General features: G+C 31.3%; 1 protein-coding gene across 1 annotated transcript; it reads left to right on the top strand.

Annotated features, from left to right (window-relative positions):
• The first annotated feature begins 405 nt into the window (after positions 1-405).
• Positions 406-5,616, top strand: LOC147068111 (caspase-1-like). The gene is made up of 5 exons (XM_085952112.1): positions 406-574; positions 2,006-2,293; positions 3,559-3,731; positions 3,815-3,932; positions 5,228-5,616. The coding sequence occupies exons 2-5, from the start codon at positions 2,083-2,085 to the stop codon at positions 5,464-5,466; spliced, it is 741 nt and encodes a 246-aa protein (XP_085808238.1). The 5' UTR covers positions 406-574; positions 2,006-2,082; the 3' UTR covers positions 5,467-5,616.
• The last annotated feature ends 10,602 nt before the right edge of the window (positions 5,617-16,218 follow it).

The raw sequence follows: 16,218 nt of genomic DNA, 5'->3' as shown, positions 1-16,218 counted from the left end.
AACTATTTTATGTGATTTCATTTATTTATTTATGAAATCATTTAATATATGTGAAAACTACTTTCCAAATGTTAAGGATATTATTTTTTGTGAATTTTGATTATTATAGATCTACCATCATAAATTGGCATTTCAGCGAGGGCGCTAGTATGACATTGAGAATATTACCATAACTAACAAAAAAATGGTAATTTATAATTTTTTATTGGTAGTAGATTTCTGTACAAATATTATGCAATCCATAATTCGAGAAACACGTTGTAAAATTAAATGGCATTTGTAACAAATTTATCCTCGATAGACAATTTTAGTTTCAAATTCGACCGGCTGTCATGGTAGATCTTTACATAATAATAAAATTATGATATGATGTCTATGATTACAGACCATAGACTAATATACTTTGCAGACTAATGGCAGCACTCGTCGGATGTCGTAGATGTCAAAAATTGCATTAAAAACTTCAAAAGTTTGAAATGAAATTTGGTTTCCAACTTATATAAAACCATTTCAGAATCCAAAATATTGACTGCATATTTTAGGATAACATAGTTTAAAATTTATCAATGTAAAGGTAAATGTGAATGCTCATTTGTTTATTTGATAAAAGGTTAATATCCACCTTGGTGTCATTATAATTATTACAAGCGAGACAGACTGGCGACCGCCAGCTGCCTCTGCTAGTAATTATTATAAAATAATGCATAGGTTAGGTAGGTATGTAGTTATAATAAATTTAATATACCACATTAGCATTTACATAAACTAGATATTTCCAAAGCTGCGCTGAGCAGAGCAAGAGAAAGTATCGTTGATAAAAATACAGTTCACGATAGCAACCGCAACAACAATCGCATTTGCCCCACCTACTTGCTGCACACTAGAAGAAATCGCATATTAATTAATAAGTTCGGGTCTTTTTACTGGTTCTCCGCTGTCGCGAACTGCCATCTGTCAGTGAGCGCAGTGTTGCCAACCAAACTATAACTATAGTACATTATGGTCCGCATATTATTAAAAAAGTAACATTTTCGGCCGCGTACTATTAAAAAGTATAGTACGTCAAAAATACCACAATTTTGAAAAATGGAATTAATTGAATTCGCCGGTTAGATTAGGTTGGGTTAGGTTAAATGGAAAAATAGAATTAATTGAATTCGCCGATTAGCATTTTTCGGTTGTAAGAGGTGTTTAAATAAAGCAGGGCATCAAAATTTCTCGAATTCTCTGTTATGTTTATGACAAACAAAGATCTTACATTTTCAACACGTCCTATAATTTTTGCCGAAATACTATCATTTCTTGGATCGCATACTATAATTCGATGACAAAAAGATAGCTCAATTCCAAAATGGCGACTGACAGCTAAAGACGGAGGAGGACCAGTCACAACCACCAATTGTTCCATTGTAGAATTAACTCACATGAATCAAACGAATCTTTAGCTTTAAAAATAAGAACTCTCACCTACGACCATGGCCCCCACAAGGGGGGGCTGACAGGGCTCTAGCCTAGGGGCCCGGCTTGACGGATCGCCCAGATAAATGAGATAAACACACATCTTAAATTCGCTCTAATAGTAAAAAACTATTTTACTTCAGAGTTATTACCATTTTAAAATATACAATTGTGACGTGTTGAGTGATAGGTACTCGACAATTCCATAATTTGATGTGTTAAGAAATCGCTAAATATACCTACACTGAATTTGAACACCATTTGAAAAACAACACTGTAGACCGTCAGACTGCCTTTAACCATAGCGATAGGTAGGGGGGCTGCCCAATATCCGCTTCAAGATGTGGGGGCCATGCCTACCCTGCGACAGTGAAAGATTTGAAATTAAATAACACTTCGTCCAACTTTTTTTCAGTGGGTGTGTTTCTGAGGTATTTTCAAAATCATGTCTCTTCAATAAGTAATAAGAATCTAAACATTCTTACACTATGTAGGTAATATAATATTTACTATTGAATAAAAAATAACAATTATATTTCAATTTCAGCCTAAATCGTCTGCATTAGTAATGAAATATCATATTCATTAATATTGATACGAAGATATCGCCCATTCTTATTCAATATGAATAATAATGATTTATATTATGACTTAAATGACAACAGGAAAACTGTGGCCTTAATTTTCAACCACTATTTTATAAATGATCCAAAGCCACGCTATGGTACACACGAAGATTGTGCAAGAATTGATAAATGTTTCAAATCTTTTGGGTTTCATAGTACATCTTTTGAAGATTCAACATTCGGTAAAATCCGTGAAACACTTGAAGAAGGTATTTCATTTATTTAAATTATTGAATATTATACACAATATATTTATCGGTACCCAGGCCATATTCAATGGAAGAGTTGGGAGGGGGGCAAGGGTGACAGCACCCATGAGCCTAACAATTTTAGGGGCCTCAATTTTCAACACTGCTAGCTAAGCTCAAATTACATTGGCAGATTCTCAGGCCAATTGTCTGTCCCGACCGTCTGCCACGAACTACCCCATTTTTTAAAAGTCACTTGAGTCATTCCCTGGAGTTATGACCCTATTTTTTGGACACGATCATGTCGAAGATTACCGAGAACGTACGAAAATTATGAACCAATCAAATCAAGCGTGGTTGGGTCTGCGAGTCTGCTGGTGTAATAGGCCTTTAGAATAAATACATAATGTCTTATTCGCAATGCATTATAAATATATTTTTTTTACAAATATTCACACACAATGTACATTATTGTGCATACATTTTTTTAACCATGCTTCTAAATATGTATAGCAGAAATAGACATACCTATTGTTGAATTAAAAACTACACAAAATCATGTTGTCACTTGGGATTTAATCATTATTAATTAAAATGAAACACAATTATTATGTAAGTAGTAAGTACTTAGTCCACCTGATTATATCGTCACTGTTCTGGCAGAAGACACTAATTCGAAAAAATGACATATTGAGTTAGTACCAAAATGTTCCTTATTTCAAACTTTACCGTCTGGAAACCTTCTTAATAAATAAACAGTCTTTATTTTAAAGTCATCCTTTTTACGATTACTTAATAAACTCACATGATAGACCATTATTTCAATCATTTTAACAACTTCAAAGTCAAATTACTCAAAACTAGTATTCTCCAGTTAGTGTGTTCTGCCAGAACAGAGACGATATTATATTAATCATAAGTGTTCTGGTGATTATTAAATTATATAGAATATAATATACAACATGTTTTATTTTAATTAATTAATGTTTTTCCACTGAGAAATGACAATTAAGTTTCTTCTAATTATTAGCAGTCAATTTTAATTGTTTCTATGATAATTTTTGATTACCAGAATCCTGCTGAAACTGGTAGGTTTGGGTATCATCAGTTTCATTATTCGTAGCATTAAGTAAAACTGGATTACTCTTTGAGAGCCGCTTGTCAAATTCTTTTGACACACTCCTGTTACTGTACAGGTATGACAATACGTTTTCGCATTTGCGCTTGCTCAACAGTGAGCTGATTACTCTACTCTACCTGGTTAGTTAGATTATTTTTGTTTACAGTGTCAAAAAGAAGCATTCAAGAGATAAATTGTATTGTGGTGGTTGTTATGACGCATGGATCCGTAGGTGGCCAATTGAAAGCGTTTGATGGAAACTATTCTACAAAAAGTCTTTTTCAACCATTCATGGAGAAAGATTCACTGGCTGGTATCCCAAAGCTCTTCTTTATTCAAGTAATTATAATGAAAATCAAGTACCCTGTATATTTAATTTGCTGGCTTGATACAATTAACTTTTTATCTATTTTTTCTTGAAGGCTTGTCGAGGAGCAAATTTCAGCGAAGGATACATGATATCTTCAGATGCCGGACATACTGTGACTACAGATATACCATTCGTTGCAGATTTCCTCTGCATGTATTCAACTATGAGTGGTAATTTTTATTATTTGATTCATACTTTCTATTAAGAATCTTTTATATCTATGGTACCTAAAGCAGGGTTAGACAATCTTTTTACGTATGCGTGCCAAAATTTCCCAAATATTATTTTTCGACTCTACATACCGACCAGTTTTTCATGGAAAAAAAAGAAAAATAGTTTTTAAGAATACCTCGATTGATAAGGTCAGTGTGATAATATTATTTGGCGCATAAAGCATAAGAACCGACCTCTGCAATTATATATTTACATTCAACGTAATGATAATTCATGAAGCTTATTTGCCTGCTATTTGTTATACAATGCGATCTGTCATTTACGCATGAATTATTGGTAAAAATAATATTAAAAATCGAAGAAAATACGCACTCGTTATTTTATAATGTTTGTATACTTACATTTATTTGTATCTTTTTCGAACTTGTTGAAATTATTGTAGGTATTTTTTTCTCTCTCTTCAAAATAAAACATTCGCGTGGCACTTGTGGCATGCGTGCTATAGGTTCACCATCACTGACCTAAAGGGTTATCAAATTAGTACAATAGATAGTATTGTTTGGCAAATCATCATGGAAAGATACACAGTTGTACAGCTTATACAAATTGTTAAAATTTATTACAATAATAATGAATCTAATCGAACTACGTTTCGGGCATTACGTGAAATTTATGGTCAAAATAATTGACCTACAGAGCTTGCTATACGTAATTTAATTGGAAAATTTGAATGAAATGGTAATGTTTGTCAACAAAAAACTAAATGTACTGCTGAAAATATCGATATTGTGAATCAAAATGTGGATGAAAATCCAGAACAATCAATTACACGTATTTTAGATTTTGGAATATTTTTTTGAATATTATCTCTTGGTCCACAATCAAATCATGTTGAACACCCTTACTATATAATTACATAATACTTTAATAACTAGTTCACTACAAATATATTATATTGATGATTCATATTTTGTAGTGTATAAACCGAAGAAGAGACAATCGTTGGACGAATTTAGTCATCCAGTGGTATCCAAGAGGTACAAAACGTCCGCAAGGTAGACCTAGAGGCCGCTGGATCGATGAAATGATAAAGTTCTGTGGAATTACGTGGCAACGCAACACACAGGACCGAGAGAAGTGGAAGCAGCTTGGAGAGGCCTTCATCTAGCAGTGGATAGATTCAGGCTGATGATGATGATGAAACCGGTCGAAATCATTCCCACATTATTTAATCCTCTGATAATGAAGTTATTTTGCAGAGCTCATCTACTTACTGTTTTCTTAATTTCAGATAATTACTCCTTGAGAGACACCATCACCGGGTCGTGGTTCATCCAAGCGCTTTGTGATATCTTTGAAGATGAACTTTACCGAAAAATGGATCTTCTTCAAATGCTTACTTTTGTTATCAAGAAAGTGGCCTATAGAAATGTAACAAATACAGCAGACGAAGCAGATATAGATGAAATACAACTTCCACAATTTGTCTCCACGTTAACAAAGTTTTTCAAATTCAAATCCAGGACTTAATGATCTCTCATCTCTTCGTTCACGTTTTCATTGTCTCATTCCAAAAACGTTAAAAATAAAAAAATAGAGCTTAAAGTGATATCCCTATAAAAACCACTGAAGCTGATTTCAGTTTTCCTTCATTACGGCTTGCATAACAACTTAACCAATAATGTGACATTTACATTGATCTATGAAAATTAGTGGCAGGACCGTACTCATATTTTCAGAGGCCTGATATATTAATACATTTTTTATTTATACCTATATTATAAAATGATAAAAATGTTTTGCATAGTATTTTTATAAATATATTAAGTTTGATATAATATTAAACTTACTGTTTTATTTTGCAAGAAATCATAAATGTACCTAATCCAGTGTTACTAAAACTGTGCACCGCATACATCTACCAGCAACACCACGAATTCTGTTCGAAAAAATATGTTTAAGCGGTAAAGAAAAGCTCTTGACTTTTATTCTTGGGCAGATTTGTTTTGAGAATGAGAACTAAAAAAAGGTCTCTAGTTTTACGGGGAGATAGAAAGTTTGTTTTCTTTGAAACAAAACAATTTTTCAACATAACACCGTAGAAAGCTGAAATTGTTTATTTATTATATTGTTTTATTGTTTAAAAAATATATAAATGTATAAGATTTTTCAGATATGTGATACTTAATCTGTGTATCTAAATATTTTCTTGCCTATTTATACAAATCTAAATGTTCAAGATTTAATAGGTATGTGGTAATTACTAACAATTTTCTTTAAATTCTTCTTATAGACATCCATTGTATGTAATTATTATTGTTATATTTGTTATTTCTTTTAAAAGTGGAATAAGTACTACAAAAAAAATTGAGTTTTATTAAATTAATTTCTTTATTTAATTTTTATCTCATTTATTGAATTGTTGAATATGAAAAATCTGACAACGTAAATAATATAATTATTTTATTTTATAAATTGTTTTCATCTAAATCAGCGCTGTCCAACTTCTTTTGGGCCGCAGGCCATTTTTTCTTTAGCAAACATTTCGGGGCCAAAGAGGATAGGTAACTGAAAAGTCAATTCAAAAGTTATTTTTTTATACAAAAAAAAAATCAAAAATAACACAACTAGAAATAATAAAAACATAATATTATGAAGTTATTTAATTTTTTTTGTACAAATTTTTATTCATCATAAATTAATTACATTTACAAAACAAAGATTATACTTATACGTACTTATAGCATTGTGGCCTTCGTTGTTGAGCAACAATTATCTCTTTTATGTCAATATCAACATTTGTTGTGGCAAGTCCAATTATATTTTCAAGCGTGGAGTCCTTCAAGCTGTTTCTATATTTTGATTCTATGTATTTCATGAAAGAGAAGGCTCGCAGACATATGTACTTCCGAACATAGAAATGATTTGTAGTCCAAAATCTCTCATTTTTTGGTATTTTTCTCTACACAAAAGTTTGAACACTTCCATTCCAGTTGCTCCACTAGATGCAATAAATGGGTCAGCCTGAAGGTCGCATAATTCCAATTGATATTTAGGATCAACAGAGCTAAAATCGATATTGAATGGAAAGTTTTTTAATATCCAGTATTATAATGAAATGTTTTCATATTTTAATGTATGATGTGTATTTCTCTCCCCAATGTTTGATGAAAAATTTGCTGTACAGCTTGCAGGCCGCAAAAAAAATTTGGCGAGCCACCAGTTAGACAGCGCTGATCTAAATCATTACTGAGGTGTAATTAATTTGTTTTTTTTTTTAAATATATATGTATAAGTAATACAAAACTACATTATAGTAAAAGACTTTTTAATTATCTTCTAAAAACATATTGCTTCTTTTTTCCATAATATAACAGCGTTTTCCAAATATTCCACAAAAAAAAATACATTAAAAGTTTATTGCCACTATGCTTATACAGTAGGCGCTCGGTAATCCGGCGTTCACCAATCCAGCATGTCCAATAGTCCGGCATTTTGCAACTCAGCTCTCCTGCTCTATAATCCGGCAGGTTTCAATTAAACTGCCGGATTACAGAGCGGATCAGATTTACTGTGATAATATTCTATCACAGATTTACTCATTATAATAGTCACAATGTGGCAGCAGCGAGAGGTGGAAGTAGGCTGTTAAGATCCCATATAAATAGTGCACACTAAACTTTGCCAGTCATACTTATTTGTTTTCATTGAACCCTGACTATACAAAACCATAATCGATAAAAAATATTGTTCTATCTATAAAATATCTAAAATTATATATGATTTAATGGCATTATTTTAGATATTTTATAAATAAATGAATATTTTTTGACTATTATCGACCATGGCTTGGATTAGGCAGGGTTTAATTGAATTTCAAAAACTAACAAACACTATCTACACATTGTAGCTTAGTTCAATGAAAACAAATACGTTTGACTGACAAAGTTTAGTGTGCAATATTTATCACGGATCTTCAGCCTACCTCAACCCTTCACCACTATGTGGTTACATGCGTTGTATGCATATTTAAATTCTTTTGATATTTTCATGTGCATTTCAATCATCCTTATAAATCATAAATTTTTAAATATCAGCTTTGAATTCATAAAGAATTTAGATAATTATTGACTAAAAGGTACCTAGAAATGTGTGCACACCTTAAAGGAAACGTTGGTCACCACTCTAAGAATACTAGTACTATCTGTTGGCGATATTAAATAATGATTTTTGGCTGATATACAGACAAATGGTATAATCATTTACCGAAAATTAACATTATCTCAATAAGTCTTTTTACACAGGAGTGCTCAATTGTTGATTTGACAGCCACATAACGAACTCCATTTATTTATGGGACATAAAGAGAACAAAATGTGTGGTTGCATTCCAACTAGAGAAATCCAAATTTCAATTTAAAGGCAAGTTAAAATCTGTACCTTAGAGCTGAAAGGGTGGAAGTCACATTTTTATCATTTTTGAGTTAAGTATGCAGATTTAAATGTGTATTCACATTCTGTTAATGCTGAAAATTTGGGAGTCCAATATCACATGGTTTTCAAAATACTTAGTTCTAAAACGACAGTAGTCCAATTATTATACTTTAGAGCTGAAAGTGTGGATATCCAGTTTAAGTAATTTTTGCTTTAATCTATAAGATTAATTGCAAAAGTGCGGAAGTCCAACACACGGAGTTTTAGTCCAAACGCGAGTGAGTATTTTAACTATATTACATTAACTATTTTAAAACTGCTCTCCTGCAAAATATTGAATATTACAAGGGTTCCCTTAGTCATACAAAATATAAAAGGGTTCCGTGACTCAATATAATTGTGAAATTGCTGCCTTAAAATAAGCACCTCTATGGAAATAAAATTTTCAAACGAAAATTAGAGGTACCTACCTATGTAATATGTCAAACAACAGTAAAACCTTGTTAATAAGAACACAGATAATTCAAAATTCGCCGTAATTCGAAATTTTCGCAAAAAAAAGTCCCTTGAACATTATTTTCATGTAAAACCATACCTTTAACCTTTTAACAGCCCAGCTGAAAGTACTAGGTATACTCTCCAGGGCCCAGGAATTAATTATATTATAAAAAAATCAAAAGATTAGTGAAAAGTTTAATATAATGCACTTACATAATATATGAGACCTCAATTGAAGTTCGGCAAAAAACTTTTTCATACACAATTTCGTGAAAATGCCTGAAAATTTTCAGGTATGGTAGGGTTGTCACAACACTGCACTTAAAAGAATTAGTTGATTTTTTTTTTTTAAAATATAAGTATTTTGAAAAATAAATTTTATAGTATTTTTGTAAAATGTCACTATATATACTTATAGCACTAAGAAGTACACTAAACACATTAAAATCACTAAAAGCTTTCTTGTGTATGGAAAATTTCGAAGCACGGTTCAAAACATAGAGCAATGTCGCACTGCTTGCACAAATATTACCTAGTTTCTTTCCGTCTTTTCTGATTTTTTGTATTGGCACATACATAACACCTTCTTGCCGCATTAATTTTATTGTTAGTAGGTGGTATTTTACCCATAAAATGTCTTTCTGTAAGCCTAGAGGGTAAAGGTGCTTTTCGCTTCAAAAGAGTTTTTGGTTCTGACTTATGTTTTTCGATGACCTTCAATTGAAATTCACCCAGCGGTTGTTTTCTTCCTGTTTTTTGTTGGAACATTACATGGGTGTTCAGAAAAAAAGTTTTTTTTTCCATTTGACAGTTTTTCTTGTCGAATTTACTGAAGAAATGATCATATCACTATGATCTTACAGCACCCATGTTTTTATTATAATCATCAATGCATTCCGGCTTGGAAATCGGAATTTTAGTCTTATAGTCCACTTTTCCTGTAAGTTTGAATGTATTGTTGTGAATTGTGGACAACATCGTAACATCCTTTTTATCCTTCCACGCCAAAGCCATAATTTCGTCAGTGTGGAATGTATCGGTTTCCCCTTTTTTCAATTTCGTAGTAAATTTGGGCATCCCAATTTTGTTTCTCCTTACAGTTCCACAGGCATTCGTCCGGTGATCATAAAGGAATAACGTTGGGCTGTTGTACCAGTTGTTAATGTACAACGTATGCCCTAGTTCCAAGTATGGTCCAAGCATCGTTACCACCACGTTGCCCGATATACCGATGTAATTATTTTTCTCAATTTCAGTTTGTTTCCCCGGTATAAATGATTACATCTAAGACAAAACCAGTTTTGCAATTAACCATTACAAAAAATTTTATTCCGAAACGACTAGCCTTCGTCCTGATGCATTGGCGGATAAAAGTCTGCCTTTGAAAAGAAGAAGACTCTCATCAATACATATGTTCTGATACGGACACATGTACTGCTTGAAAAAAATTTTCAGTTCCTTCAAGACCTGTCTAATTTTATATAGTCGATCTCCGGGAACCTGCGTTTCATTGTCACAAAAATGCAACATTCGATGGATCAGTTCAAAACGATTCCTGGACATAGTTTCAGAATAACATGGTGAAAATAAAAATCTTCGGATAGACCAGTGTTCAGATATTTTATTACGAGAATTCCATGACATTAACACCCCCAAAAATGTATATATATCATCAATTGTGCAGTCTACCCATCGCCGTAGACGATCACTCAAAACTGTGATATTTTTTGTGGCAAATACAAATTATCTGTTGGTCTTTCGGACTAATATTTCAACAAAGGAGTTACCGATGAAACATTTGAAATAGTCCATTTCGAGTGCATCCGAAGTCAAATTATCAGCTTTGCATCCGGAAAAGTTAGCATTGAAGGAAAATGCGCGCGGCTCAAACATATCCGATTTTCACTCAAATGTCGGTCTTTCAGTGGATTCCGGTGTGGTAATTTCACTTTCATCGACTTCCAAAGTTTCCTCAAGTTCGATATCCGAATCATCACTTCCATAGTCTTCAGATTCAACTGTTTCGATAAGGTTATCGATTTCACCAAAGTCGTCGATCTCATCCATTTTGAATAATAAAATTTGTAAAACTGAACTCGTAAATAAAACACTTTGTATACGCAAATCGAATCCGAAATACAAACAAAAAATAGTCACAACACTTAGTCCTTCATCAATTTCTATCTAAAAACATCGAAAATCTTTCTTTTCTTTCAAGTTTAGTAGGTAAAATCTAAAACAAAACTCGTATATATAACACTTTTTTATACGCAAATTGTATGTGAAATATAAATAAAAACACTTGGGTCACTCAACAGAAATTAAATTTCAATATAAAAACATTGAAAACAGTCAAATTATAACGCAAATCTGAATAAGAAAGCATTCTGACTTTACTAATTGATACTCCGGCATCGAATGCCGCGTCACTTTTGAATCATATCTACTGCCTACTGTACAAGATATCCCAGTGTACAGGGGAATTTTGAGGTAACCCTGGTTCGGCCTCTCGGGAAATTCCCTTATTCTCGCGATGTATGCCTCTTACGAATGTTTTTTGCTTGCAAGGTTTGATCATAGATGTAGTTACACGTTTTAAAATTAAAAAAAATAAATATTTGACTCATACGAGCGCGCGAACGCCACGACGTATATCGTACGTTACGGGCGTCTGAATTGCGGCCGGCCATGGCGTATTCGTTACGTTACGGGCATCTATCAGGTTAATTCGAATTTCGTAATTCGAAATTATCTCGAGTCCTGCCACACAAAAATATTCAATAAATCGTAATAAAGTACACTATTTCATGAGCGAGTCATTAAAAATTGTGACAGATTCTTATTAAAACATCATAAATTACTTATTTTAAGAAGGTAATAAATCCCATTAACACACAAGGAATCGGAAATTTCGTAGGCCATCTATGATCGTAAACGAAATTAATGAAAACCAAAAAAAAATTATATTTTCCCCATACATTTCGTAATTCGAATTTTTTTTCGATTTTCGGTGCCATTGAATTCGTATTAACGGGGTTTTACTGTAAATAAGTTCAATGTACTAAAATTTTCATAGGAAAATCATTATTTAAAAAAAAAAAACATTCAGTGATTGGCGAATCATTACGAATACATTGCGAAAAGTTACAAGATTAACTTATAGCTGCTATGTTAATCATTAGACCCTTCTTTTGTCTGTTTCACTTTCACAATATTATATTTAGGCTGCATTTATGTAGCAACCATTCTTCCTTATTTCTTACACAATAACCAGTATAACAATATTCATTCTGTCATAACAGTTGTTTGTTAATAACCCATTGTGACCGACTTTATTTTTGTATATGGAATACTAAATTGACTTCCAACAATCACATATTAATAATTCAAAAAGTATGTGTTGACACGGATGCTTGTTTTCGGAGTCCAACCAGCAAATTAGTCAACAGCTATGGTCATTTTCAAACTGGTACATGCACTACCAGAGTGATTGCAGTATACCAAACATATTGATCGCAATCAACTAGTAAATTTTTTGGTTGACAAGAGTTGAGTCATGAAAATGTAAAAAGCGTGTAGGTACATTAAGTTAGTACATAATATAATATGATTTCATTGTGATTTTGAAGGGGTAGCATCAATATATATATACGTCTGTTATCTATGGGTAGCATTAACCATTCCTATTTTACAACGATTTTATTAAGTCGTATTCTAGTTTGTCTGGTGGTTGTTTATCCAGTACAAATCTTCCCGACTAGCTAGACATTTGAAACTTTTAGAATATATCAGAACACGATGCCAATGCATTCTTTTAATATTTTTAGCCATCTGTAAGTAGAATTGAATTCATTTTCAGTTAATTCTGTTTTGTATGAAAAGTTATTTCGGAAGAAATCCGTAAAAAGTAAAACGCTATTATTGGTTATTAATATATATGTTCGTTACTATGGAAATCAATATGAAATGTCAATATGACATTTCAGTATTCTATGATCGTTTAAGCTAGTCAAGTCAAGTTTATATGATTCAACAGAAAATTTAAAAACGTTGTATATAAGAAGTTCGTTTTATCTTGTAATTATTTAGTTCCTTAACCAGTTTATGTGCGTCATTAACCATGAAGAAGCCTACATGTCCTCGTATCACTTGATTCATATTGCATCACTAGTGGCCTACCACAGAAAGAGAAAACATGAATCCCCCCGCGCTGTTGAAGAATAGGATGACAATGGGAGAATGTAGTATATTATGTAGTAAAAAGTAAAGTAACTTATGATAATTTATATAAAAATAGGATATTTTATGTACATAGTAAATGGAATTAATAAAAGATGGATGTGCGGTTTTAGTTTATAATTACAATGTTTATATTACATTTAGCAATTCAATATATCTATATTTTTGGCATGCTGTGTGAGAAACAGTGTATTTGTATAAATACAATTATTATTATATATTATAGGAGTTTATAGAAAAAATAACAAGAAAAAATCATTAATATCCAACAACAATAGTTTCAATACTTTTTGACAATATTGTTTCACATAATTTAACTAATTTATTGTTAAAACACGTGGGTATTTGACATAAACGATAAACTAATCAAATATAATATACTTCACAATTTCCTGCATGTTAACACGATTTTTAGGCATTCTTTTTTAAATAACATATAAATAAGAGCTTTTATTAGATTTGAAATATGCGTCTGAAGAAAATAATATTGTTGATAACCTATTAAGTTTTATAACATATTATATATACGTAAAGTAAATGAAACCAATACACAAGTTTCTTTTCCGTGTTTATTAACTTTTGAAACTAAATTTATATAAACAAACTGCTTTAGGCCGTTTATAGGATGGTATTTCCAGGACCCGATTTGAGATTGTGTCGAGATAACTTTATCTTTCGGTGAGGGAATGAGCATCATAATGCAGTCACGTGAGTTGAGAAAGTCAAAAATATATTATTTGATGAGAATCTAGACACGCCTGTCTACATACACGAACCTTTTAAAAATTAATACATGAGAATACAGGAAATGAAAGAAATCAACCAGTGTTAATAAGGTAGGTAGATACTAATATTATAACATGGAGTGAGATAAATAAATATATTCGATAATAAACATAGATTACTCTGATACCTATCTCTACTTAAATTACAAATGTAACCCATTCCTATGTACTATTTTATGCAGAATATAATTGGCTACAAAAGGCGCATCAAAGGTAGGTTTTAAATATTTAAAATAGGCATTTTTATATTATTTCCATAGGAATCATACGTTAGACAGAGAAAGCCTCGATTGAATCTTATTAAAAGCAGTTAAGTGGTAATGATAAATCTCTGAATGAAAAATTAATGTCTTATGATGTTTTGAGTGGGTAGCTTTAATTGTTATATCTTATAAAGATGAATTCTTAAACATAGTAGGCAGCTGATGTCCTTAGAACTACAAATTTAAATTAGGATTTCGATTCCGTCGGTATTCAAGCCTCAAATAGTTTTATTTTCTTCACACAATCATACAAACCTATCATATAATGATATCCAACTCGGAAGGATACATTGACTGTCATCAAATATTATAAAAATACACTATTTATTTTAGATATGTCTGCTCCGTGATGACATGAGTATTAATAGTTCAGAAAAGTTAATCGCATAAAAAAACTGTTGATTAAAAAAATACCCTAGCTTTGCCCTATCGCTGAATGAATACATCAATACATATTTTGTTTCTATACAAACAAAAGTCACCGAGTAATAATTTTGGTTAAATAATATATTCTTTTTAAAACGCAAAAATATATTAAACCGAATGTGTCTGAAACGATAAAAAATTGATTTTTCACGCAGATTGTTAACGCATTTCATCATCCTAAAATATGATGCTACATTATCTAACGGAAATGTGTTCACATTGTGACACTAACATAGATGGTACATACTGCTCTTACATAAACGTTGTGTTGGCCTATATTGTGAACAGCTTTTAGATTGCATATTTGAAAACTATGTAAATGAAATCTGTCAAAACAGAGAAAGCTTTAGTGTCATGTAAAAACATACTGAACATTGCATATCTGGTAGCAATTCATCGGCCAATGTATGAATATATATTTTTGTATTATTGCATATAATAAATATGAAAGTATGGCATTGGTTTTTTATCATTGAGGTAGTAAAAACAAGTACTTTATAAAATTTTGTCAAGATGATAGAACTTGATATTCAATGTCCAGTATTTATATGTCAGTCAACAATGTTAAATACAATACGGTCATCTCACGTGTCGATTTTAACATTATGAGTAAAAAATAAATATAAATGCAATTAACGTGTCATGTAATACAGATTTCAATAAAATGCACAAATTATATTAAAAATAAATAAATAGTAACCCCTTCATATCTTTCAATTTTATACAGTATTTTTATAAATGAGATATAATATATTCAAGATTCTCATTGAGTATTTTATTACAAAGATGATAATGGCATATAACTTATACAAACTTTTTATTTGATAAAAAATATTCAGACTTCTGACTCCCAGTAAAGGAGATTATTTTGTTCTTTCTTCTATCATATTATGTAAATACATAAAAGCTGAGCTTATCACCTAAAAATTATAACTGATTTTAAATAAATTGATCCATGATCATTAAATTTTCAATAAATTTATTAAAAAAATATTTGGCTGATTTGTGGTATACTTATTATGCAATCATTACGAAGCATTCTAATAGAAGTCGATAACAAAAATTACAATAGCTGAGATTTTCTGGTGTTTGTATAAACAAACTAACTTTGTGCTCAGTGATTTTCACAAACTTGTGTGACATATCTTCTGCACATAGGTTACGCTGTCTGTCAAATTTGATTCTAAGGTGTAAGATGTATTAATTGACGGAACTGATGCATTTCTACCAACAAACTAATATAAAGTTGTCACTCTTCTTTGTATGTATCCCTATTTTTCAAATACATATAAATTATTAGCAGAACCACAAACGTATGTCAGTAAAGTAACATTAATTTTTAAACATTTCTGGTATTGTTACAACAGCAATAATAATGTTGGTATTTTGGATCTTAATGTGATGTGATTTGATAACACGTGTCTACTCATTCTGTTAACTTACGAATCAATATATTAGTGCATGTTACGATTGCGATTATACGGAGATAAAATGAATTGTATCATTAAAGAACCAGACGTTTAGATGTGTGAGTCAGCGTAAGTTTGTACGCAACATTCAATACAATCATATTACATTATTATGTATATAAAAATTCATGTACACAGTTTTTACTACCAGTATAAAAAAAACATGTTC

The sequence above is a fragment of the Rhyacophila brunnea genome, unplaced genomic scaffold, assembly GCF_057557595.1.
Source record: "Rhyacophila brunnea isolate RB1 unplaced genomic scaffold, BYU_Rbru_1.0 scaffold_3, whole genome shotgun sequence".
NCBI classification, from domain to species: domain Eukaryota; kingdom Metazoa; phylum Arthropoda; class Insecta; order Trichoptera; family Rhyacophilidae; genus Rhyacophila; species Rhyacophila brunnea.
The sequence above is the reverse complement of the archived record's forward strand: the minus strand, read 5'-3'. Positions and strand labels throughout refer to the sequence as shown.